At 38.0% G+C, this 23,553-nt stretch overlaps 1 protein-coding gene across 5 annotated transcripts in view; it reads right to left on the bottom strand.

Moving 5' to 3' along the window:
* The window catches only part of REV1 (REV1 DNA directed polymerase), a 74,989-nt gene continuing 51,436 nt past the window's right edge, over nt 1-23,553 (bottom strand). For all 5 annotated transcript variants that reach the window (XM_053588378.1, XM_053588377.1, XM_053588379.1 and 2 more), the window contains 14 exons: nt 20,078-20,206; nt 18,635-18,789; nt 16,134-16,253; nt 11,682-11,902; nt 10,124-10,296; nt 8,019-8,121; nt 6,074-6,239; nt 5,621-5,823; nt 3,376-3,609; nt 2,637-2,757; nt 1,393-1,613; nt 1,133-1,289; nt 741-843; nt 1-399 (listed from right to left, as the gene is read on the bottom strand). In XM_053588378.1, the coding sequence (XP_053444353.1) occupies nt 288-399; nt 741-843; nt 1,133-1,289; nt 1,393-1,613; nt 2,637-2,757; nt 3,376-3,609; nt 5,621-5,823; nt 6,074-6,239; nt 8,019-8,121; nt 10,124-10,296; nt 11,682-11,902; nt 16,134-16,253; nt 18,635-18,789; nt 20,078-20,206 (2,218 nt within the window). In that variant the 3' untranslated portion in view covers nt 1-287. The remainder of the gene's footprint in view (nt 400-740; nt 844-1,132; nt 1,290-1,392; nt 1,614-2,636; nt 2,758-3,375; nt 3,610-5,620; nt 5,824-6,073; nt 6,240-8,018; nt 8,122-10,123; nt 10,297-11,681; nt 11,903-16,133; nt 16,254-18,634; nt 18,790-20,077; nt 20,207-23,553) is intronic.

Consider the following 23,553-nt stretch of genomic DNA (forward strand, 5'->3'; position numbering starts at 1 on the left):
TACATACAGTTCTTTATTAAACAACTGTAAACACTTCACTGTAAAAATCCATAAAACTTTATAAACAAACATTTTGTAAATAGTCTATGCTACAGTAAAAGAATTAACACAATTATTTACATGCAATACTGACAAATTTGGCACTTTCTGAAAAGAAATGTACAAAACACTTGCTTTAAAAGAAATTTAAAATTATAAAAACTCAGCATTACTATCATGCACTTTTCAAATACCTCACAAGCACTTATGGCACAGCTAACAGAGAGCACTAGGCTCCCTGGTGGTATTTATGTAACTTTTAATGTGCTTCCATAAGTTTGTTGTAAAACCACCTGAACATTGTCAAGAATAAAGTCAAATGCCATATTCCAAACTGATTCCACCGACTGCTGCATCAACCTGAAGTTGGGAAAAGAGAGATCATTAGGAGAGATCGCTAAGACTAATTCCTTTTCATAAATAAATTGATCTCAGTAAAAAAAAAAATCTAAATACAATAAAGGATTTCCTGTGGCTTCAATCACATGTTACATAAAACCTGAGGGCAGCAATCTCATTTGGCCCACCCTTGCAATCCAGTCAACATGGCACTACTTTGGAATTCAAAATAAAGGGCATCACTTTTTCATTAACCCTAATTTAGAGTACAGTCTACCAGACAGTCTAAACTTCTCAGAACACCCTTTAATTAGCCATTGTGACATGCCATTTCCCCCTCCCTTCAAAGTGAATAGAATTACCTTTTCATGTATTTTATAACTAGATCTAGTTTTTCCAAATCTTTTTCCTCTATTAGATCAGTACAGTATTTCACAACTTGCAGAATGTCTTCTTCCATTGGATCTAGGGAGGGGAAAAACCTCAAATGAAGACTAATATCTTTCTGAAGAAGAAAGGCAGAGATCTGCAGGGATAAAGGAAAGCTGCATTTCTACACTATACCACTGACTTAGAGCTGTCAACACAATGGGCTACCATAAAGCTTTTCAAAGCAAGCCCCAGAATTTTGAAGACTTGGCAGGAGCTGGTTTAGAGCTTATTAGAGTTAGAGAAATGGTTTAAATCTGCATGGCTTAGTCTGTTCGAGTTCTCAAACCATAGGACCGCTACATCTAACATAGGCCTAGCCAACCTGAAATAGTAGTTATCCATTCTTTGAGCAAGGTCTTCACATCATTGAATTCAACAGCTCCAGCCAGGTTGGGTGCTGGAGGTCTAACACAGACAGCCAGGTCAGGGTGCAAATTAGAAGGGTCTGGCACACCTGAAGTGGAAGCTGAGAGGTCTTCCTGTTAAGAAAACAAAGGATAAAAATGCTATGTTTACAAAATATCAAGTACATTAAGATCTGATAACGGCCAGAATTTGAAAATATATTTTAAAAAAAGATACCAGTGGTTTCTCAGGAACAGATCCTTCATGTTTTAGAAATCCATCAATTAACTTCTGGGGACTCCCACAGGGCCCTGGCAGAGTTTTTGCAGGACTGTTAAGCAGCTTCTTTTTCAAAGGACTCTGTATCTTTTTGGGGGTACTGATGAGGTTTTTCTTCTTGCTTCTCTTCTTATCTTTCACTGCTGCTGGTTTTAGATGAAGTAAAGAATTCTTTGACACTAAAAAAAGATACATAAAGTGCTCAACAAAATGAGTCTGGATAGTACCACAGGTTCTCTTCTCTAAAATACAACAGTCCCCTCCTCTCCACAGCACACATGCCTCTGCACCTCCTGCTGAGAGGAGCAGGCAGTTGGGTGGCAAGGGCTAAAAATGCAGGTCGTATAATTCTATCTCTGCAATTTACCAGTTTGACCTTTGACATGTTTCATATCTGTAATATCACAATCATAAAGGACTAAATGAAAACTCAATAGGTGAAGCAGTTAGAATAGTGCCTGTGAAACTGTAAGCTCAAGAAACATTGTTTTTATAGTAAATGTGGGTTTGGTATTATGATGTATATCCGGAAACTTACCAGTTTTTCTTTTGAACTTACATCCTTTGATGTATTATGTATTAGTCTCAAAGGACAACTGGCTTGACAAGTAATTAAAAAAACTTATGGTCATTTTTTTTTCCCTTTAATTGAATGAGTTTAAAATTTAATTTCTGGTAATATCTTATTCAGACTTTTAAAAAACTAAAGGGGCCAGGCAAGGTAGCTCACGCCTATAATCCCAGCACTCGGGAAGGCTGAGGAGGATGGACTGCCTGAGTTCACAGGTTCGAGACCATCCTGAGATAGAGCTAAGACCCCTGTCTCTAAATAAAAAATAAAAAAAAAAAAAAAGGAAAGAAAACAGCCAAGTGTTGTGGCGGGTGCCTGTAATCCCAGCTATGTGGGAGGCTGAGGCAAGAGAACTGCTTGAGCTCAAGAGTCTCAGGTTGCTGTCAGGAATGACACCACGGCACTCATATTGAGGACAATAAAGTGAGACTCTGTCTTGAAAAAAATGTCTAGAAAGTACAGATACGACCAAATTAGTATTATAACATCACTTGCCTATATTGTGTACTGTTCACTTTAAATAATTCCCTCAATGTGAAGAGTTTTCAATGTGACTAACAGCTTGGTCTTTGACCATTATATACTATAATAATTAAAAACAACACAGATTTCATTACTCTTCAAGACTTACCAGATGCACTGGCTGACTGCTGGTGAGTGCTGTTCTCTCCCTGCCTTGGTCTTTCATCATATGCTGCTTTCAGCTCCTTCTGAAGCTCAGCAGGGAGGGCAGCAAACACCTCAGGGTCCACCTAGTGGACAAGAGAAGGTCAGAGTTAAACTGAGTTAATTCTAGGTGGAAACTGGTTTGTAATTTTTCAGACTTTGTTTTTAAATTATACTTCTGTAGGCATTCTTAACAGGCCCTCCATATCAAAACTCATTAAATCTTGAAGATGTTTCTGGTAAGAATGAAGGATTAAAGTCAGGGCACTTACTTTAAATAAAACCACCACTACAAGAGAACCAAGGGAAGATGCACTAGAAGAACATGGGAAGCAAAACAACAAAATAGGAAGTCAGGTTGTGTTAACTCATTTCCATTATGTTGTATCCACATGTGGCTCAGGCACCTGTTCTGGCCACTGAAACAACTTCTGGGCAGAAAGCAGCTTTATGTATCCCTACCCCATCCCCCGCACCCCCTTCTCTTCCCTCTGTTGCCAAACTCAGAACCACCTCCCTCCTCCTGGAGCAACTGTCAGTCCTGCAAACGCAGGAGGTGGAACTGAGCACACCCACCCTTTCCCCCTCAGTGGCTCTGTAAGCTACTAAAAGGGTGTGAAGGAACAAGGGAAATGAGATAAGATCTGGAGTAGGATGGGTGAGAATACTTAAACTGTGTCAGAAGGGCCCTAAATTTAACTTACCTGTGAAAATGCTGGAAGGGCTATTAAGTTTATTCCTGTGTCACTGTTAGATTCTTGAGGTTCTGGTATTTGCAACAAAACTGTCCCAACTGGTTGTGGTGTAATTCCCATATTAGAACCATTTATTGGTTCTTTCTTTCTGTCGCCATGTGACTCTCCTTGCTGAATAGCACAGAATTGCTCTACTTGTTCCCGCAGATCGGGTGGAAGAGCTTCTAAAACAGACTGATCCAGCTATAAAATACAAAACACATGACTCTGAAGTGAAAGCATGCCCAGAGATGAGGTCTTTGGGCAGTTATGTACCACTTTAATTTCAATTTAAACTTCTCAGATAATGAACATAAGGTATACTACTAGGCTAGAAAAAGTCACCTCCCCAACCCTGCCACCCATCAGCACCTTTTTGGAATGTCTTGGCTTTTTGTGACTGATGCCTGAAGTAATGTGTGGACTCTGGACATGACAGGTGTATACTACCAACTAATACCACTTATTAGTAAGTCCCAGTATTCTAAATATATTCTTCAGAATGTCCTCCAGGAGCTGACAGAGAAAACCTTGGTCACGCTCAAATTTTAGACCTCTAAGATATAACAAGGTCTCACAATTAAGATTGTGAACTTGCTATAGTCCACTGGCAGCACTGTACAAACAACTCGGTAAGGTTTCACAACCTCAGTCTATCAGTGTCTCATAATTGTGCTTCTGTCAACCTGTGGCAGTGTCTTGCTGAATGATGTTCATTATTATGGCATGTTTTTGTGTGTTGTCTCAAGGATGTCAAAGCTTAAATTAGAGCAAGAAAACATCTGTAAATTTCTTGTTAAACTTGGCAAGAGTGGAAGTGAAATCAGGGAAATCAGTCCAAATTTATAGGGATAATGCATGGAGAAAATGGCAGTGTACGAATGGACTGAATTTTTTCTGATGGGGGAGAAAGTTGTCACTTATGAAGGGAGGGCAGGCAGCCAGTAATGTGCAGAACTGATGGAAACATTGCAAAAGTTCATCAAACTATGTGTCAGAATTGTTGGGCATAGGTGACCAAGTAAATATTAGTAGGGAAACAAAAATCTTAACTGAAAATCCTGGCATGAGAAAGATGTGGCTCTTTCATCATGACAGAGTACCAGCTCACATGGCACTGTGTGGGAGTTTTTAGCCAGTATATAAATATGTTGGAACACCCTCCCTACTCACCTGATTGCCCTTAGTGACTTTTTACTATACTTGAAGACAAAGGAAATAATGAAAGGAGGACATTTTAGTGACATTTAGGACATCAAGGGTAATATGACAGCTTTAGTGGCCATTCCAGAAAAGAGTTCCAAAATTGTTTTGAAGGGTGGACTAGGTGCTGCCATGGGGGGATAGCTTCCCAAGAGGAGTACTTTGAAGGTGGCCATAGTGATACTCAGCAATGAAGTATATACTACTTTGAGGATAAGTTTGCAAACTTAACTGTCAGACTTGTATGTTAAAATTCTGGACAGGTAACAGTCTTAGGTCAGAAGTTCACCTTTCAGCTACAAGACTGCCCCAAAATACAAATAATTTCCCTAGTCTGAGAGCACAGCAAGCTGTAAGAGTTTCTAAAAGCCAAATTCTCCAAACTGTAGACCAGAACCTCCTGCTCCTTTGTCCAGGACTTCCCCCCTCGACCTGTCTGTACATATCCAGCCATTTGGAAACATGTAATCCCATGAAGATATTTGTCACCAAACAGAATTGCCCCTTTCCCTACACCTAAGGCCAGTATTTATATCTCCTTTAGCCTTTAATTTATTCAGGGACAAATAAAAAACTTTACCAACAAAGCTTAAAATGCTACCTCTGTTTCCAAGGAGCAAAGGAAGCTACAGTCTACACAAAATTAATAGCTTATGTTCTGAAAATCATTCATTCTACAGAGAACTGTTTGCAAATGCTGCAAAACCTTTTATGACTAGTCACAAAAGCTTTGTTGAAGAGACTAAGTCGACATGATCACCACTGTCACAGACAGTGGTAGTTCACGGGAGGAATGCCTTTTGGTCACGCTTTACAACTTCTGAGAGTGGTACATCTTTGCAAAAATACTACTTTCCCGTAACCCAACGGTTGCTGATTTAGAATTCAACATCATCATTTACCCTAACAAGCAGTCCTTTCTCCCTTTCTTAGTTATATTGATGAAGTTATAAAAATGTCATTTTCATTTGTAAACCACTTTGTATTTATATTTAGAACTATAAAAATATACCTGAGAAGGAGACGGGACCTCTATGCTCAGGTTAAGTCTTGACTGTACATTGACAGGAGAATGTAGACCATTCCATTTCCCTGAAGACTCAGCTTTGCTAGTATCAGGACTGATACTAGCTGGCAGGTGTGTAGGAAAAGATGGCAAGAAAGTGCAAGTTCTAGAGGCAGGTGACATTTCCAGATCCACAGCAGCCAGAAATACTACAGGATAGAAAAAATATGTAATAGCCTCTTCAGATCATCTGGGGGGAAAGCAATTTAATCCCTGAGTAACTCCTCTGTCTACTGCTAATAAACAAACTTTATTATTGATTCATCATAATTAAGAATTGTAAACCTGTTTCTTAAAAAAAAAAGCAAAAATGCAGATAATGCCCTATCAATTTCAAATCAACTGCGGGACAAAGGACCTAAACGGCACCAAACAGGAAGCACACTGAGGACCACCAACCTTCCTTGTGCTCCTCTTCTGTCGATTTCTTAGCTTTCTGAACTTGGAAGAGCTCACGGACAGAGTGTGACCCACCAGGAAAGTGGCTTGACTGAACTGATGAGCGACTGGCACATGAGAAAGGGTTTGGATTAGCTGGAACTAACTGATTCACTTGAATCCCAACCTAGAACCAGAACAAAGATATGTTTCTAGGAAAACTAAAATGAAATTATAAATTCAAACTGAATAAAATTGTAATCTTTTTTACTATTTTCTAAACTCCCTTTTTAGAACAAAGGGATAAATGAAAGTATTCCAACATCCTTCTATATGATAAAAACTAAAAATAAATTAGTGAACAGTTATTCATCTGTATCTTGATAGTATCCAAGTTTACCTAAATCTAATTTTACTGCACTGTCTTTTAAATCAGAAAATCCAAACAAGTGGAATACTGTATTCCACTGATGTTCTGGTCACTTACGGTTTTAAAGTAGGATTAAAAAATTTTTTTGCTGGGTGCGGTGGCTCACACCTGTAATCCCAGCATTGTGTGGGAGGCTGAGGAGGGAGAATTGCTTGAGCTCAGGAATTCGAGACTTGCCTGAGCGAGAGTGAGACCCCAACTCCTAAAAATATGGAAAAACCTAGCTGGGCACCACAGCAAGCACCGTTGTGAGCACCTGTAATCCCAATGGCTTCCAGAGGCTGAGGCAGCAGGATGCCCACAGCCCGAGTCTGAGGTTGCAGTGAGCTATGACGCCATTGCACTCTGCTCAGGGCATAGGGTGGGACTCTGTCTCAAAAAAAATAAATAAAATAAAATAAGAGTCAGTCTATTTGGCACTTATTTTTTCTTTTTAAAATGAAGTATTTATCAAATGAAAAATATTGGGGTGGGGGATGAGCAGTATTTCAGAGAGATGTTTCAATTATAGCTGGCTACAGATTCAACAAAATCCATTCCAAGCCCCAAACTGCCTTTACTCAATATGTGCACACAACTAACCCTACAAAAGTTACTTTTTTTTTGGTCAGGGCTGGGTTTGAACCCGCTACCTCCAGCATATGAGGCCTGCGCCCTACTCCTATGAGCCACAGGTGCCACCCTAAAAGTTACTCTTACTCTTTAAGAAATCTAAGGTTTTGATATTTTGATGCTCTCCTGCCTTTAGGTTCCAAGGCATTTTCATTTTCTCTTCTCATACTATATTAGAACCATGGCCCTTTTCAAAGCCAAAAATACAATCAAAATAAAAATATAAAACAAAACATCACACTATAGACATCAGAATAAATGATTAGAAGAACCTTAAAGATAGGAAATTTATAAATTCACACTCATTACAGTCACATCTACTGCTAGGGAAATGAGAACAAGACAATACATGTAAAATTAGCCATTTGTTAATTAAAAGAGAAGTATTATAGGCCAGGTATGGTGGCTCACATGTAATCCTAACACTCTGGGAGACCGAGGCAGGGTGGATTGCTTGAACTCAGGAGTTTGAGACCAGCCTGAGCAAGAACAAGACCCCGTCTCTACTAAAAATAGAAAAAAAAAATTATCTGGGTGTTGTGGCAGATGTCTGTAGTCCTAGCTACTTGGGAAGATAAAGCAAGAGGAACTCTTTAGCCCAGAAGTTTGAGGTTGCTGTGAACTAGATGCCATAGCACTCTAGCCTGGACAACAGAGTGAGACTCTCAAAAAAAAAAAAAGAAGTATTATAAAAAATAATTATTCTAGACAGTAAAAAAGCTTTTTATAACAATTCTGACTCAAGGAGACTAGAGTAGATAAGAAAGTCAAGTGTTTTTCTGTTTCTCTTCTCCTCAGATTATATCAAGGGAGCTAAAGACCTGCACATAAACCCTCTATCACCCACCCAGGTCCATTCTCAGTTCAATCCTCAAATGAAAGAAGTATCACAGAAAGTCAGAACTGTAAAATTTATATACTTACCCCCCTCATATCCGATATATTTAGTTTCATTGTATGAAACATGTTTAGCGTAGCCTTTCCAATTATTTTTGCACTATCTGTTGCCTGGTCAAGAGTTACAGTCCTGTAAGTGGTAGAATTACTTTTTTAAAGAAACAAAAGCTACATTCCATATGTATTCACTAGTGCCTCAGTAGTAAGGAATTGTTTAAAGAGTTATAGAAAAGTTACAATTATAAAAATAGTTTGTAAAAATGAATGAGAAATCTCCAAGGAAGCCAGGAATACCAAATTAATAATACTGGCAACAGTGGGGGAAAGAAAAATTATGTAGAACATTGGGATTTAAAGGTATAAACTCTCATGGACATCTGGTCAACTAAAAATAAATTGAGAAATTTAGCAAAAGACATATTTTAGTTAATGCACATACAGATACATACATATTTTGCCACTAGACCATTAATGGTAAGCACAGTGTTTTTATATTCCAAGAGAAGTTTAAAGCACCAAGACTACTTTACAATGCAGAATTTTATGTATTTTGGTTCTTGACTCTCACTGTGTTTAAAGCCACTGAATAATTTTAATATTTAAATGTGATCATTATAATTCCGCTTTTTCTAAGAGGGTCTATAAATGGATCAAGAAACATATGGACAATGAGAACAGAGTAAATATAGTGGTAGTTTATCTAAACCCAGAAAGACTAGAACATATGATTCTTAGATCTTTAAGAACTCTTGAAGGAGGATCAGAGGATCTGCCAGCATTATTAGGTTCTGAGAATTCACTAAGGTCACCCACCATTTCCTTCAGAGCCTCTGGGTTTCTCTGCCATGTTACTAACAATTAACAGATTACTACTAGTTCTCTTTCCAGAGGAAATTTATTTCATTTTTATGGCTGATCTTTTCCATGTCTCTTGAACAAATAAAGTTCTAGGCCTTAAAAGAACAAATTAACTTCTCTGCCATGGTATTATAAATTGGATCTGATTTTTCCCATAGAAACTATATTTAAAAAGCTAATTATATTTCTGAATAAGTACCTAATAATCAGATTATTACAGAAATGACCATTAACACTGTATCAACTATCATTTAAAATATGTATATATCATAACACTTAAAGTAGATAAATATATAATAGTTCAAGATGACCAACTGAATAAAATTTATTTCATAAATTATGTTGTTTAATGTATAATTTATAATCCCTATTTTCAATGTGAACAAATGTGCTAATGATAAACTTGGGAGTTTGTGTGTTTTGAGTGAAGTCATCTCATGACTTTAGTAATATCACCATATATACAGATGTACTGTCTGTGGTTGGCTTGAGCAACCTTTAAATAAAATATACTTTATCATTCTTGATCTGTGGCTTTAAGTGTTGGGAGTCTCAAAACTTTGGTTTGACAGGTAAGTTAATGCATAGCATGCTATGTAATATAAAATGATATGCAAAATCAAGTATTTAGATATTGGTCACAAATCTTACATTAAATTTAATATTAAGTAGCCCTCATATTAAAAAACAAGGATTTTCGGGTGGCGCCTGTGGCTCAAGGAGTAGGGCGCCAGTCCCATATGCCGGAGGTGGCAGGTTCAAACCTAGCCCCGGCCAAAAACCACAAAAAAAAACAAGGATTTTCAAATCTTTTGCCAGTTTTCAAACTACTCTTTTCACAAACTAAAATTGGCCACTTACTTAAATGAAGCAGAAGTCTCATTCAAATCATTTTTTTAAGAACCATTTTGGAATTTCCCTCAAGAAAAAAATTTCACCAAGTCCACAAATCCATAAACCACAACAGCCCCCTTCGTCTGCTGTCTTGCCCTTTCTTTCTGTCCATGCATTACATACAACAGCCTGAAAGACCCCAAGGGAAGGCTGCCAAAGGTCAGGACCCCTCTCAGGCTGCCTCCATGTCAGTGGGGTTAGCTGAATCTGAGTGCATTAACTTAATTAAGTCGATGGCCTTGGGCTGAGGCCTGACTCTACAGGATGTCAAACACCACAGTCTATATGCAAACTCCTCCTTAGTTACCTTCATTTTCTACTAACTATAATAATCTGCACTGAAATATAATTAACCAATATCCTTTCCAAGATAAGCTTACCTGGTAATGTTATCACAAATTCCATGACCTCCAAATTTTGCCGGTTCTACAGGGGCCCCTGGCTTTCGCACCATGATTTTAAGAGTCAGACGTTTACCCTTCATGCCAGCGGCCTCCAGTCGTCTTTGAATTTCTTCTGAAAGACTCAGAAGAAAAGCTTCTGCCTCTCTTGGCTATGGGAAGAGAAACATGGAGAAACTATGTTATTTTCCTATATATGTAATAATTTTTAGTTTGTTTTTTAAATAGAGATGGGAGTCCCAGCATTGTCATCCTGGCAATGGCATGACCATAGTTCACTGCAGGCTCAAACTTCTGGGCTCAAGTAATCCTCCTGCCTTAGTCTCCTGAGTAGCTGGGACCATAGGTGTGTATCTCCACACCTAGCTCATTTTTTTGTTTTTTGTAGAGATAAGATCTCTATGTTGCCCAGATTGGTCTCAAATTCCTTCCTCAAGTATTTTAAGTTAATAGTCAACATTATCTATTATTTTCTATCCTGCTAAGCAACTATTAAACGTAAGTATTCTGTATACCTTGAACTATACATAAAGTAAAAATACTTATCTTCCCAATGAAGTCAAAGTAGTTATTAGTACTTTTAAAGGCATTTTAAAAGTAGCTCACGCCCGTAATCCTAGCACTCTGGGAGGCTGAGGCGGGTGGACTGCCTGAGCTAAGGAGTTTGAGACCAGCCTGAGCAAGACTGAGAGCCCTGTCTCTGCTAAAAACAGAAAAACTATTCGGCCATTGTGGCAGGCACCTATAATTCCAGCTACTTGGGAGGCTGAGGTAGGAGGATTACTTAAGCCCAAGAGTTTGAGGTTGCTGTGAGCTATGACACCATGGCATGCTACTCAGGGTGACTGAGACGCTAGTCTCTAAAAATAAATAAATAAAGGTATTTTTTTGTGCTATCACTGCCATGTTAGGATTCTTCTGTATTTGTGTTCTTGTGAACAAGTTATGCCCTAGTAATAAAAGGTGCTCTCCAACACTGTGCTCTATGTTCCTATGCAGCCTGAGCATCGTCTCCACTCTCAAGGAAACGTGAACTTCCAAGTCCCAAAGATAGGCATAAAAGGAAATTAACTCATCAAATTTCAAATCTTTACGGTACAGTGTTGTTTGTTGACATAAATTCTAGAGACATCCAAATACATACTCTGAAGGGAAATCCATGCTACTTCCAGAAGCATGCTTAATCACAAGTTAGTTGAAGCTTACTTTTAATTGTAGCTTAAAAAAGTATTTAAACACTAAAAATATTCTTCTTTTTCTTCACTGGAAATTAGAATAATTATAATCTCAAATTCTCTAAGAACTGACCCCCAATGCATAAATTTTTATTTAACTTTCCCTGCGATCTGAATTCCCTCATTCTAATCTGGAGCTGTATCTCACCATGTATTGCCTCAAAAGAACTTCTTCAGGCTCTGAGGATACCAACAGTTTTGAAACTTAATTTCAAGCATCAAGAAATGGCTTAGCTGGAGATAAGGACTATGTAAAAATATAAAGAATAACATAAGGTAAAAATCTGTCAAGTGATAGGTACCTGGGTAAACCTTATTCCATAGTTGATCTCAGCTGAAATAGATTTTCTTTCCTTTTCAGTTCGAACTGGTCTATCATCCAAACCACGGCAGAACCTATAAAGCATCTGACCTGTTTTGGGACCAAATTCTTTTTGGAGTTTTGCCATGGTCATATACTGTAAGTCTCCACAAGTTTTAATTCCCAAAGATGTCAACTTAGATTCCATCGAACGTCCAACTCCTAAGAAAGAGAATATACATATAGTTTTTTAATTCTGCAGAATAAACCATTAAAAACAATTCTAGTTTTTTGTGCAAAAAAAACTAATTGAAAATAATCCTTTAAAACCTTTAACATAACTGCAGCATCTCAAAGATTGAAGCATGTTCTAATGCAAAATCATGCTACTAGTGTTATTTCTAGAATCTACTTCTCAATTTGGACTCCACATACATATGAATCATCTTTTCAAATATATACAACTAAAGTTATTTTAAAAAGTGATGTTTATTAGTGAATAATATCAACATTTCTGTTATTCACAAAATCAGCTACGTAAGTAATAGATTATTATTTAAACATATATGCCTTACATATATATATTTATATGCCTTACAGACATACTAGGAGACTCATGTAATGTAAGGGACTCCACTATGATTTCAATGATCATCAAATTTCATTTTGGTTTCAGCCACATTTTATTTGAGTAGGAAACAGAACAAGAATTTTACAGTATAGGTTCAAATCCAGGCTATCATACTGTATGAAAGTAGTAATATTAACCTGGTGATAAAGATTCCCAAGCAAACAAATTAGTGGCAAGGGAGAACACAGCCTTACTTCTTTTACCAAAGAAATGATCTCCCTGAAGGCAGCAGAAAACCCCATGTACTATGATGCATGATGCAAGGTTTGAGCCCTGCCCAAAGGACGTTGTTGAGTTCCATTACTCTCAGTTGGAGTCTTGCTTTTCTCTGATTTGCTCTAAAAATTTTTTAAAGGCATACATATCTGGGAAGGAGGTTTAGAGTAACCTAGGAAAGCTATCGTTCTTATTACAATGGTTCCACACCATCAAATATTTTCCCATCAGTGAGAAAAAGACAGTGTGTGTTTCTGGTCTTCTGAGGTATCCTCTCAAAGGAGAGCTCACAGTGAGGTCTGCTAACTTCTGCTCATTCCTGTTAACTGTTAATTCTAGCTCCCATTCTCCTGAGAGGTCTTTGGAGGAAAAACAATCAGTGTATAGGTTCCCCAAAAACTGACCTCTGAAAGCAATCATGTATGACGTAATTAGGATGTTGACTTCACAAAAGATCGATGGCCACGGAAGGGGGCCAGACAATTTAAATTAAGATGATTTACTCCCTAATGGAAATGAGATCAAAGGTATTAAGCGCGTTGGCTCTCATTTGTGTCACGGGGGGAAGGAGGGCAAGTAAAAACTACCCTCTAAGTTAACTGCTAAAAAAAAAATCTTCTTCAGAGGAATACAGTTCACAAAAATGTGAAATTCTAAGTGGAATCTGAGTGTTTTTCAAGATGGGGAGAGGAAACCCAAGAGAATGGATAAATCACATACACTAAGCTAGTTAGAGGTAGACACTTTGCACAGCTCCTGTTTGGAGGGAAGGCTTTTTGTTGACCCTTTCCTCACTCTCTCTACACCCACAACCTGATCACAGAGATTGGAAAGCAGATCTGTGAACAGGGACTTGCAAGATTAGCCACGGGTAGTAATCCTCCTGGACTAACTGCTGGGGAGGGATGGGGGAAACCTCCACGTTCTGAGAGTGTAACTGTATTTTTATTTTTTTAAGAGAATGGATCTTGCTCTGTCTTCCAGGCTGGAGTGTGGCAGCACAACCATAGCTCACTGAAGCCTTCAATTCCTGGGTTCAAATGATCCAGTTAAGTGTACCGTGAGTATAACTAGAATACAATTATTATGCAATAACGGTGCAAAGGAAAGGCACTTTTCTATTTCTATATTAAACCAAATTAACTGTAATCAATCTAATTTAACTAAACTATCCCTTTGTGGAAGAAGAAAAGCTCTTCTCCATGGAAAGCCCATCTGATGGAATGGCATGGCCTTGGTGGGTTGAGGGGGACAGGCACATGGTCTATCTCCAACCCTTATTACTCTGAAGAAGGGCGAAAAATTAGGCTTGGAGCCAGCACCAAAAACTGGTGAGGATTGGTATTTGAACTGAATGTACCAACTTTAATTAACTCTAAATTTGATTAGCTTCACATGTGTAGTGACAGTATATTTTCATAGTACAGATGTCATGGACTACGTGTTCATGGTGTTTCTCTGAGAACAGAATAGAGATGGAATAACATTGGATGCACAACCCCAGTACAGGCTGAATGAGATGCAGAGGGCCCTATATTTAACGGTATACACAAAGAGTAAAAAGTCTTACAAAGATCCAAAGAACAGGCCAAGCACAGTGGCTCATGCCTATATAATCCCAGCACACTGGGAGACTGAGGTGGGAGGGATGCATAAGGTCAAGAGTTGTTTGAGATGGGCTTGAATAACAGCAAGATTCTGTTTCTACTAAAAATAGAAAAAATTAGCTGGGTGTGGTAGTGCACACCTATAGCCCCAACTACTGGGGAAGCCGAGGCAGAAGGATCACTTGAGCTTGGAGTTTCAGACTGCAGTGAGCTATGATGATGCTACTGTACTCTAGCCTGGGTGACAGAGCAAGACCCTGGCTTAAAAAAAAAAATCCAAAGAACAAGTAGAAATGGTCCTTTATATTGAAATAATTGTTGGGGTCAATCCTTTCTTTCCATAAGTAAAAAGATCAAATTAAGTAATTTTTTTGTTAATATGACATATGGCCTAGATTTCACTTCCAAGAAACAGAGCCAATAGCGTCCTTTCTGATTCACCTGTATAAGTTTCAACTTGTTCGGCTTATGTCAGTGTGTTGGGAGGGCTTCATTTGTTTCTGTCCCTGCGCATTTTACGTTTCTTGATTTTTCTGTATCTCAAAACTTTCCTAATGACCCATGCATAATCATTATTCTGTGGAGTGCCCTGGCCATCTACAAGCCAAGGAGAGTCCTAAGAAGAAACTAACCCTGCTGACACCTGCTGGATCTTGAAGTTCCAGCCTCTAGAACCATGAAACAAATTTCTGTCGTTTAAGCCACCCCATCTGTGGTACTTGGTTACAGCATCCCTAGGGAACTAATAGAGATGGCTAGTCTCACAAATATAAACTCAAACTTTACAGGCAGTTTTAAATACACTAGCTTCTTATAAAAAACTGCAATAAAGGTTCTTAGTAAAACTGTTTAATGTCTACTAAGGTCATTTGCTAGTTTTATTTTGTAAGGCTAATTATTCTTCAAATAAACCATCAAAAAGTCAGTAATTCACATTTCTGACAGTAATAGATTATTCTGAGTTATCTACTAGGGGGCCAGGAAGCTTTAAATTAATTACCATAAAATGGCATTTGGATCATTAACTATTTTAAGGTCTCTACCAGAACATTTATTAGACTTAAAAATGTGCACCTAAAAATACCACTAAATCCATTTTTTTTTCTTTTGTAGAGACAGAGTCTCACTGTACCGCCCTCGGGTAGAATGCCGTGGCGTCACATGGCTCACAGCAACCTCTAACTCTTGGGCTTACGCGATTCTCTTGCCTCAGCCTCCCGAGCAGCTAGGACTACAGGCGCCCGCCACAATGCCCGGCTATTTTTTTGTTGCAGTTTGGCCAGGGCTGGGTTTGAACCCACCACCCTCGGCATATGGCGCCAGCGCTCTACTCACTGAGCCACAGGCACCGCCCCACTAAATCCATTTTTAACAAATGAATTTTAAAACTTTCATTATAAATGAACACGAGACCTTTGCACAGATAACACAGGCACTTTATAACAAATAGGTAACTACACAAAAATGTAAAATAACTAAACATCTTCCCCTCGGTGAGAAAGGTATAGATGAAAGTTTTTCTTTGATGTCAAGAGTTAATGAAAACACAACAGTTCTTTAAGTTTTGTTTTTCCTAACATGGCTCATACATTTTCTCCTTTTAAAACCATTTGCTTACTAAACTTTAACTAGTACTGCAGCAAGATTTCATAAATAGGAGAAGTGGTTCTTAAAACTTTAGCCTAAAAAAACCCTACTTCTTATGATTTCTTTAAAGGACAAAAGTCAATTTCATCATAGTTCCTTTAAAATTATTTCTTAGAATTCATGATCTTACTACTTGAGAAATACTTAAAGTCCATCAAAAGTAAAACTAAAGTGTAACATTAAGGTCCTGATAAATCAGGGAATATTCGATGTAAAATTTCCAATTTTTGCATGCCGCTCAATAACATATTAAAATTTTTTTAATATTAACGTTTGGGAAAACATCATAGAACTATGATAAGCACTTCAAAGTGTCTATAGATCAAAGTTTTAAAAAAAGATTTCTATTTACCTGGTAGGTTAGTAACTAGCTGACCTCTGATAAAATCATCTACTTCTTCTGGTTTTAAGTGGTATTGCCCATCTGGTTTTGCTTTTCTAGTTGCCATTCTAGCCAGGAGAATATTAGAACCTATAAAATTACAAATTAAAAAAAAATTGTTAAAGAAATAGTCACAATTAGTTTTAAAACATCCTAACAAAAGACGTCTACAATAGGTTATCTGTCAAATTTCTAAAAACAGTGAAAATTGGTAATATACAGTTTTGATTAATTCAAACAAGATGTAAAACTGGTAGAATTTTGTTAAGTGTTCCAGATTAGAACATGGTTACTAGACAGAGGTTTCTCTTTGATCTAAAACAAGTACCATTTCAACATCTACCCAAGTGTAGGAATAGAAAAAGCAATCCTAATCTTAAGAGCAGGGGTCTGTAGGAACTAAAGGCAATGATCAGAAAATAGGAAAAGTGGACACAAGAGTGCGATGAACCGGGGAAAACACAACCCCCACGGACTACAACATGTGCAGTGGGCACAGTGGGTAGGAAAGTCTTCAAGACACAGATGGAAATGGGGTGGACCACCACTGCATCGCAGGAGAAAAGACTACTGTGATGGCACCAGGTCAGGGATCTGTGGAGCTTCTCTGCGCGGAATCAAGTCTCCAGACATGAAGGAAAACTTACATCAAGGAAATATCTTGGAAGATATTTCAATGGAAATATCAATGGAAGATTTACATAAAATGATGTATTTTCCTAGAGTAAAAATAGAGATTCATGATGGAAAAGTTCCAGAAAGTCATATTAAAATGATAAAAGTGGTGAGTTTGGGGGAAGAGGAAAGGGACTCTGGAGTAGAACTATCCAGTGAGATTTTAGCTTTATTAAATGCTTGAACTTAAAGGAATATATTCATATTATCACTTACAAATTTGAAGATAAATATAGAGTGGCCATAGAGTTTGTATGCAAGGCAAATAAACTCATATAAATAAATTCATATTATACTTATAAATTTGAATTCATATTATACTTATAAACACAGGCTGGCTGTAAAACTGCACACGAACTTCATGGCCACCCTGTATAATAAAAACAAACAAAAAACTAAAACTATGCCTACTACTGGAATATAGAAGGTAAGTCCTAACTGAAATGCTGAGAAGAATCTATGGGCCAACAGCAGTGAGTAAAAAGATCTGCTGGTCCCCCTGTGGGGATGCTGGGACTATATTAGCTATGTTTTATTTTCTGTGTCTTACAATGTTTTGGCACCTTAAAAATCTTGCTGACTATGGGGAGACAGCCCTCCCAACGCTCCCTAATTCCTAAAGATAGCAGGCCACTCACTTGGAAGTGCTCCTCTCCTAAGCCACCCACACCCTTGACCACCTCCTGACCAAACTCTCATATACTGAGCTAAGACACTCCCTGCACTAAATCATCCAGAGCCAGAGACCAGGCAACCAGAGACTACACATCCAGCCCAAAGCCTGCCAGAATTATTCAAACTGGCCAATCTTAAACCATTTCCTCTGCCCTGTCCTGCCTTTTCTCCACCGTCCCTGCTTCCACCTCCTGACTGACCATCCCAGCAATTCCTCAGTGACCCTGCATGGAGTTAATGACCCATCTACACCGAATACAGAAGCAGCAAATTCTTCTCTTGATAGTATTATCCTTTCCAAGTCATCACTGAGTCACCTCTATAAATTCCATGGGTACAAAAGACAGGGAAGTTCAGAGGAAGAAGGGTTTTTGAATGAAGATGGAAAAATAAATGGTTGGAAGTGCCAATGGCAAGCTAAGAGAAGTTTATCTCTACCTCCCAAGCCTGTGGTATATGGAGTAGCAGGAACAAACTGTATCCACTTAAGAGGATGGCAAGAAAAGGGGTATTTTGGCAGAAGATACTGAGTGGGTTCAGAAAAGAAGAAGTGACTCAGGCAAGCCTAGGTATGAGAGGCAGAGTTCCAGAGTCATCAAAAGAAGTATAACCACTGCGAGCAGCTGGGGAAACAAATACAAGGCTTAAAGACAGGATGAATGGGTGGACAGACACTGAGAGCACCTGTCAATCGTGTTGACTTCTAGAACGGAATGTCAAGACAGGAATGCTGCACATTCCAGGAAGCTGAAGTACAGATAGTAACTGGATAACAAGATCATACTTAACAGTTAACTCTAAATACTACACCCCTACCCCTGTTGTAAATGTAGCTTCTGCTCACTTTGGGGGCCAGGGGGTGGAACTGTTTACAAATATTGAATACAAATTTCTCCATTTTTGAAAAACAAAATTATCCCAACTTGTTTATTGCAAAGATATTACCAACTATTTACTTACGTTTCTGACACTTTTATCTCCTACATCACACAAATGCGAACAATGCTAAAAACCGTTTGGAAGTGAGGGTAAGCTAATAAAAATAGAAACTCCTTAAAATTAAGAGATATTCCAGGATCCCGAAGCAACTCTTTAGAGTACAAGATAAGCAAGATACTAACCAATACCAACAGAAGCAGCACATTTCGTCTGGTCTTTGATTTCCATACGAATAGCACTTGCAAACTCATCAGGAGTAAGTCTGGTCTCGGCAAGAATCTCGGTGATGTCTACCAGGGCTTCATCACAACTGACTGCTTCGATGTTATGAGTGTAGCTAACAACACAAAGCAAAGGCAATGAATCACGGCCTCTGCTATCATCAGGCAGACACGAATGGTGCAAAATAAAGTCTTCTTACAGTATCTTTCTTCAACATTTCCTCACAAGGTTTAAAACACCAAAAAACATTAGCATTTAAAATAAATTGGCCAAAGTGCCATCATGTAGTCAACAACTTTTAACTGCAAAATTAATTAGCACTCTTTTTTCATATTAACTACCAAAAAATACAACACTAATAATCATTCCATTTTTTCCGTACTGAGAGAATCTTTGTAAACCTCTGAATAGTTGAAGAGTATAAAAGGTACATGTGAACTGTCAAAACATTTAATCTAAAAAATCTTCAAACATGGTTTCCTTTAAGGAACAGAAAAATTAGATATATCAATAAAATAAGTAACTACTGCTCTCCTAAAACAAAAATACCACAACTAAATACCATTCACTTAGCAGGTCTAGGAAGCAACAGGATAAAGTGGCCAATCACCTCCGACTGCCTTTCTAAGAAAATCCCACCTACACTCCCCACATGTGGAAACATTCGCTTTATATGATATACTCACATAAAGGGCTTGTTTTAATTAGCTAGAGAAGAGGAAAAGGAAGACAAGAGTTGCTATATGACTCCAATGCTCATTAAATGTAAGGACTATAAAACTGTAAAAATAGAAGTGGACCAGAAATGGTTGGCAACAAAAGAAGCCTCTGGATCAAAAATGTATCTTCAATAATCCGGTAGGTAATACAAACAAGGACGCTAGACCTCATCTCTCACCTACACCTTACTGTAGGTTACAGATCAAATTACTATCCCTATTAAGAAATAATCTCTATTCAAGAAATGAGTACATTTTGTTTATGCTTAAACAAGGAGTGAAATTTTTAAGAACAGAGGGTATACCTAATATGAATAATCTTGCTTCAGAGTGAAAGCTGCCCTGAAGGAGGAAGAATACAAAGCTGAGACAGTATTTCCAGAGGGTGGTAGGAAAATAACAGATGTTTTTTTGCCCTGAGAATAGACATATACCACCAAAACTATCTCTAGCCCAAGAGTCTACTGGGACTCGGTGCCTCCCTCACATCCTCCACATCTGAGCTTTAGGCTGCAGTTTTGCTCCAGGGTCTTGGTACCCAGAGCAGAGTCCAAGAGTGTAGCAACCTGTGCTACAGAGGGAGACTCTATCTCTTAAAATAGAAAAAAGGACACAAAATGGTTCTGTTACACACTGTACCTTGCTAACGTTTCATACATCGTTCGGTTCTGTTACACACTGTACCTTGCTAACGTTTCATACATTGCTCGTGCAACTTCCTTGTAGGCATGAAAATCATACGGAACAGCTTGAAGACTGGGACATAACTGTTTAGCATACCCAAAAAACATTCCATTCTTAATGCCAACTTGTCTGCAGAGAGAACAAAACACAATGGAGGTTACACCAGAACTTTTAAACTCAAAATCAGGTATGTTGACGTTTCCCCATGCCAAAATATAATTTTCATTTAACTCCATTCTCATTAGGGGTTAAAGACAGGCATCACAAAAAATCACAGGTTCGTTTTACCCACAAAGGAAAATCACACAATTGTTTGATGAGTGTAAATGAAAAGTGTGGGTGTGTCAAGTATGTTATTAAAGACCGAGTTTGGCTCTTATCTGTCTCTGAAGCTTTCTCCTAAGACTCAGACCTCTGGCCCCTTTGCAGAGATGCCAGCATGTCATATGCTGGTGATACCACAACCACCACAGAGCAGGAATGTGCTGTCAAAAGAGATTTCTTCCCCTAATGGATGGCACCGGTTGGCCAGGGTTCATCCCCCAAAGACAAAGAATATAAACAAAAGATCTACACAAAACAGTGCTATGTGACAAACAGACAAAATGTACTCATCCTATTACCACCCAATTCCCAATTGACCAATTCCAAGCTCCTGACGTGGCTCCACTGGCTGAGATGCCAACAGCACCGTTTACAGTAGGACATCACTCTGGGCAGGAGCCAGGGTTGCAGAACTTTGAGGGACCTAATTGAAAATGGTAAATTTTAAGTAATCTACTGTGTGTCTCAATGTCCCACGTTACCTTTGATATTTGGAACATTCAGCACAAACTATAAATATGGAATTACACGTAATTAGTAAAATTCCATTTTATCACTTTGTAAAGATTACAATAAAACACAACCAAAATAATAAAACAGTGTTTCACCAAATTACACAGTATTATTATATAATGGTTATTCTATACATTAAGTATTTACTAACTACTTACATAGTATGAAGATGTGCCCTGTTTTAAGAAACATGTATACAAATACTTTGAATCACTCAGAGGCCTCTGGTACCTGCCCAGCATTCATTCAGACCACTGAGAATCGAACAAGAAGAGTCCTCCAAGTTACTCACAGGTAAATGCAAAAATCACATGCATTTTTTAAATGTATACAAAAGTATTAATAAATTGTCTCACTGCTAAGTCCCTAGTACATGAGAAAATTTAGTAAGAATGAGAAATGATAGCAAAGGAATTGATGATTGACAAACAGAATGGTAAACAATTCTAGGTCTCAGGCATTCTGTGAGCTGCTAGGTATAAGACAGTAAATAAAACAGACCTCATGATAGTCATAGGATGATCTTGCACTCACCCAGCAAAGGATAACTTACAGTCAACAGGCCTTGTTTACTGACCCCGAAGTGTATGTGTGTGTAGATATTAAAATACTTCAGACATATAGATAGAAACCAGACATACAGATAGAAACAGGCATAGTTGAGAAAAGTTATCAAAAATAAAGCAGGAAAAAGGTCTAATATTGAAAAGGATAAACTTTGGGTAATAATAATGCCAGACATATAGGTTCAGCATGTAAAAGCTAAACTTATTAAAGGGAAATTATTCCTTTTTAAAGTAATGTGTTATATAATTCCTATGAATACAATAGTCTTAACGTTTGAAAATAATTTCATTTTCAAATTTTTCACTTACACAAAAATTTTCAGAGCCACAGTACTTTGAAAAATGTAGTACATCTACTTATGTACTTATGCATATTTCCCAGAGACAAATGTTTAAGAACCACTACATACTATAAAGAAGTTAGAAATAGGCTCGGCGCCCGTAGCCCAGTGGTTAGGGCACCGGCCACACACACTGAGACAGGCAGGTATGAACCCAGCCCGGGCCTGCTAAACAATGACAACTGCAACAACAACAACAAAATAGCCAGGAGTTGTGGTGGGCTCCTGTAGTCCCAGCTACTTGGGAGGCTGAGGCAAGAGAAATGCTTAAGCCCAAGAGTTTGGGAGATTGCTGTGAGCTGTGACACCATGGCACTCTACCAAGGGTGACAAAGTGAGTATCTGTCTCAAAGAAAAAAAAAAAAAAAGTTAGAAATAAAAAAGGAACACCTAAGAGGCTACATATAATTACGAGAAGCAAAATACCTTGAGTTGATGGTTGAGAAATTAGATTTGTTTTTTAGAAAATAAATGAGTAAAGACAATTACAAAAAACTCTAAAGTTACTTTATGACTCATCTATTCCTCCCAATTAATAAAATCCCATGCAGGATAAATTACCAAAGGTTCACAAGTATATGCTACAAAAATAGTTCATTCCCAGATTTAAAGCACATAGATTATAACCTTTATGTTCAATATTCTTTGATCAGACAATTAATTATATTTGATGTTGGATTAGACAACATGAAAAAATGACTATGAAACTACTGTCACTGTCCATTCAACAGACCAGAAGACATCAATATCACAAACAAGTAAACAGTCATGGGTCCTTACAAAAGCATGTGAAAATAGAGATTTAAAAATCATTTGATCTTAAAAATCAATGATTCTAGGGTATTTATATATTACCTGTTAATCCACATATCTACTGTCTTATTTATTGAGAAAGCTTGTTCTTTAGAGTAAGTATGAGACAAGTTATCAATAGCAATGCATACTATTACATACATATTTTGTTAGTATGATTTTTACCATCTCATATTCGCATTTCATCCTTCATTGGCACCATCATTAGGTCATATCTATTGAAAACTCACCAATGCATAAAACTCTAATGACCATCCCCACTCTAACTTCAGAAACATTTCTCTGATACATTATAAATTACACTTGTTTAAAAATTTTTCTCACCTAAGGAAAATACACCTGTTGAATAGCCACAAAAACAAGTATCCAGAAACTGTTTTATAGATACTTTCAGTAGAAACAGAAATGAAATGGAAAATGGAAAGTTTCAACAAAATGGCAAAAACCCATAGCCATGGGATTTTCCCCCTAACTTACACTCAGATTCATTACCATCACTTCATGCAATTTCTTAAACATCTGCCATTTAAGTGGCATTCATACAGCTTGCTATGTAGTATTTGGCCCTCATGTATTGCTTCCCCAATTATTCTGTAAGGCATTAAGCCTGATAATCATCATCGGCTCCTGGAGTCCAAAGCTATCAGGGGCTGGTGGTACTTTTATCCCCAAGGAAGCCTTAGTATTCCCTGTCAGTATTTATCTTGGGAAGACCCTGCAGAGGCAGCATGGCAAGGACAGAGCTCTCATTTCACCAACTAGAAAGACCCAAGGACTGACAGAGTATTTCTGGGCTTCATCACACACGCCAGACACTGAATACTCCATGTAGCACCAGAGGCCCAAGTCATCATTCAGTAACAGCAGGGACAAAGAGACCACCCTGAGCGCAACATACACTCAGCTCTAAAGTGCCTAT

The sequence above is a fragment of the Nycticebus coucang genome, chromosome 4, assembly GCF_027406575.1.
Source record: "Nycticebus coucang isolate mNycCou1 chromosome 4, mNycCou1.pri, whole genome shotgun sequence".
NCBI classification, from domain to species: domain Eukaryota; kingdom Metazoa; phylum Chordata; class Mammalia; order Primates; family Lorisidae; genus Nycticebus; species Nycticebus coucang.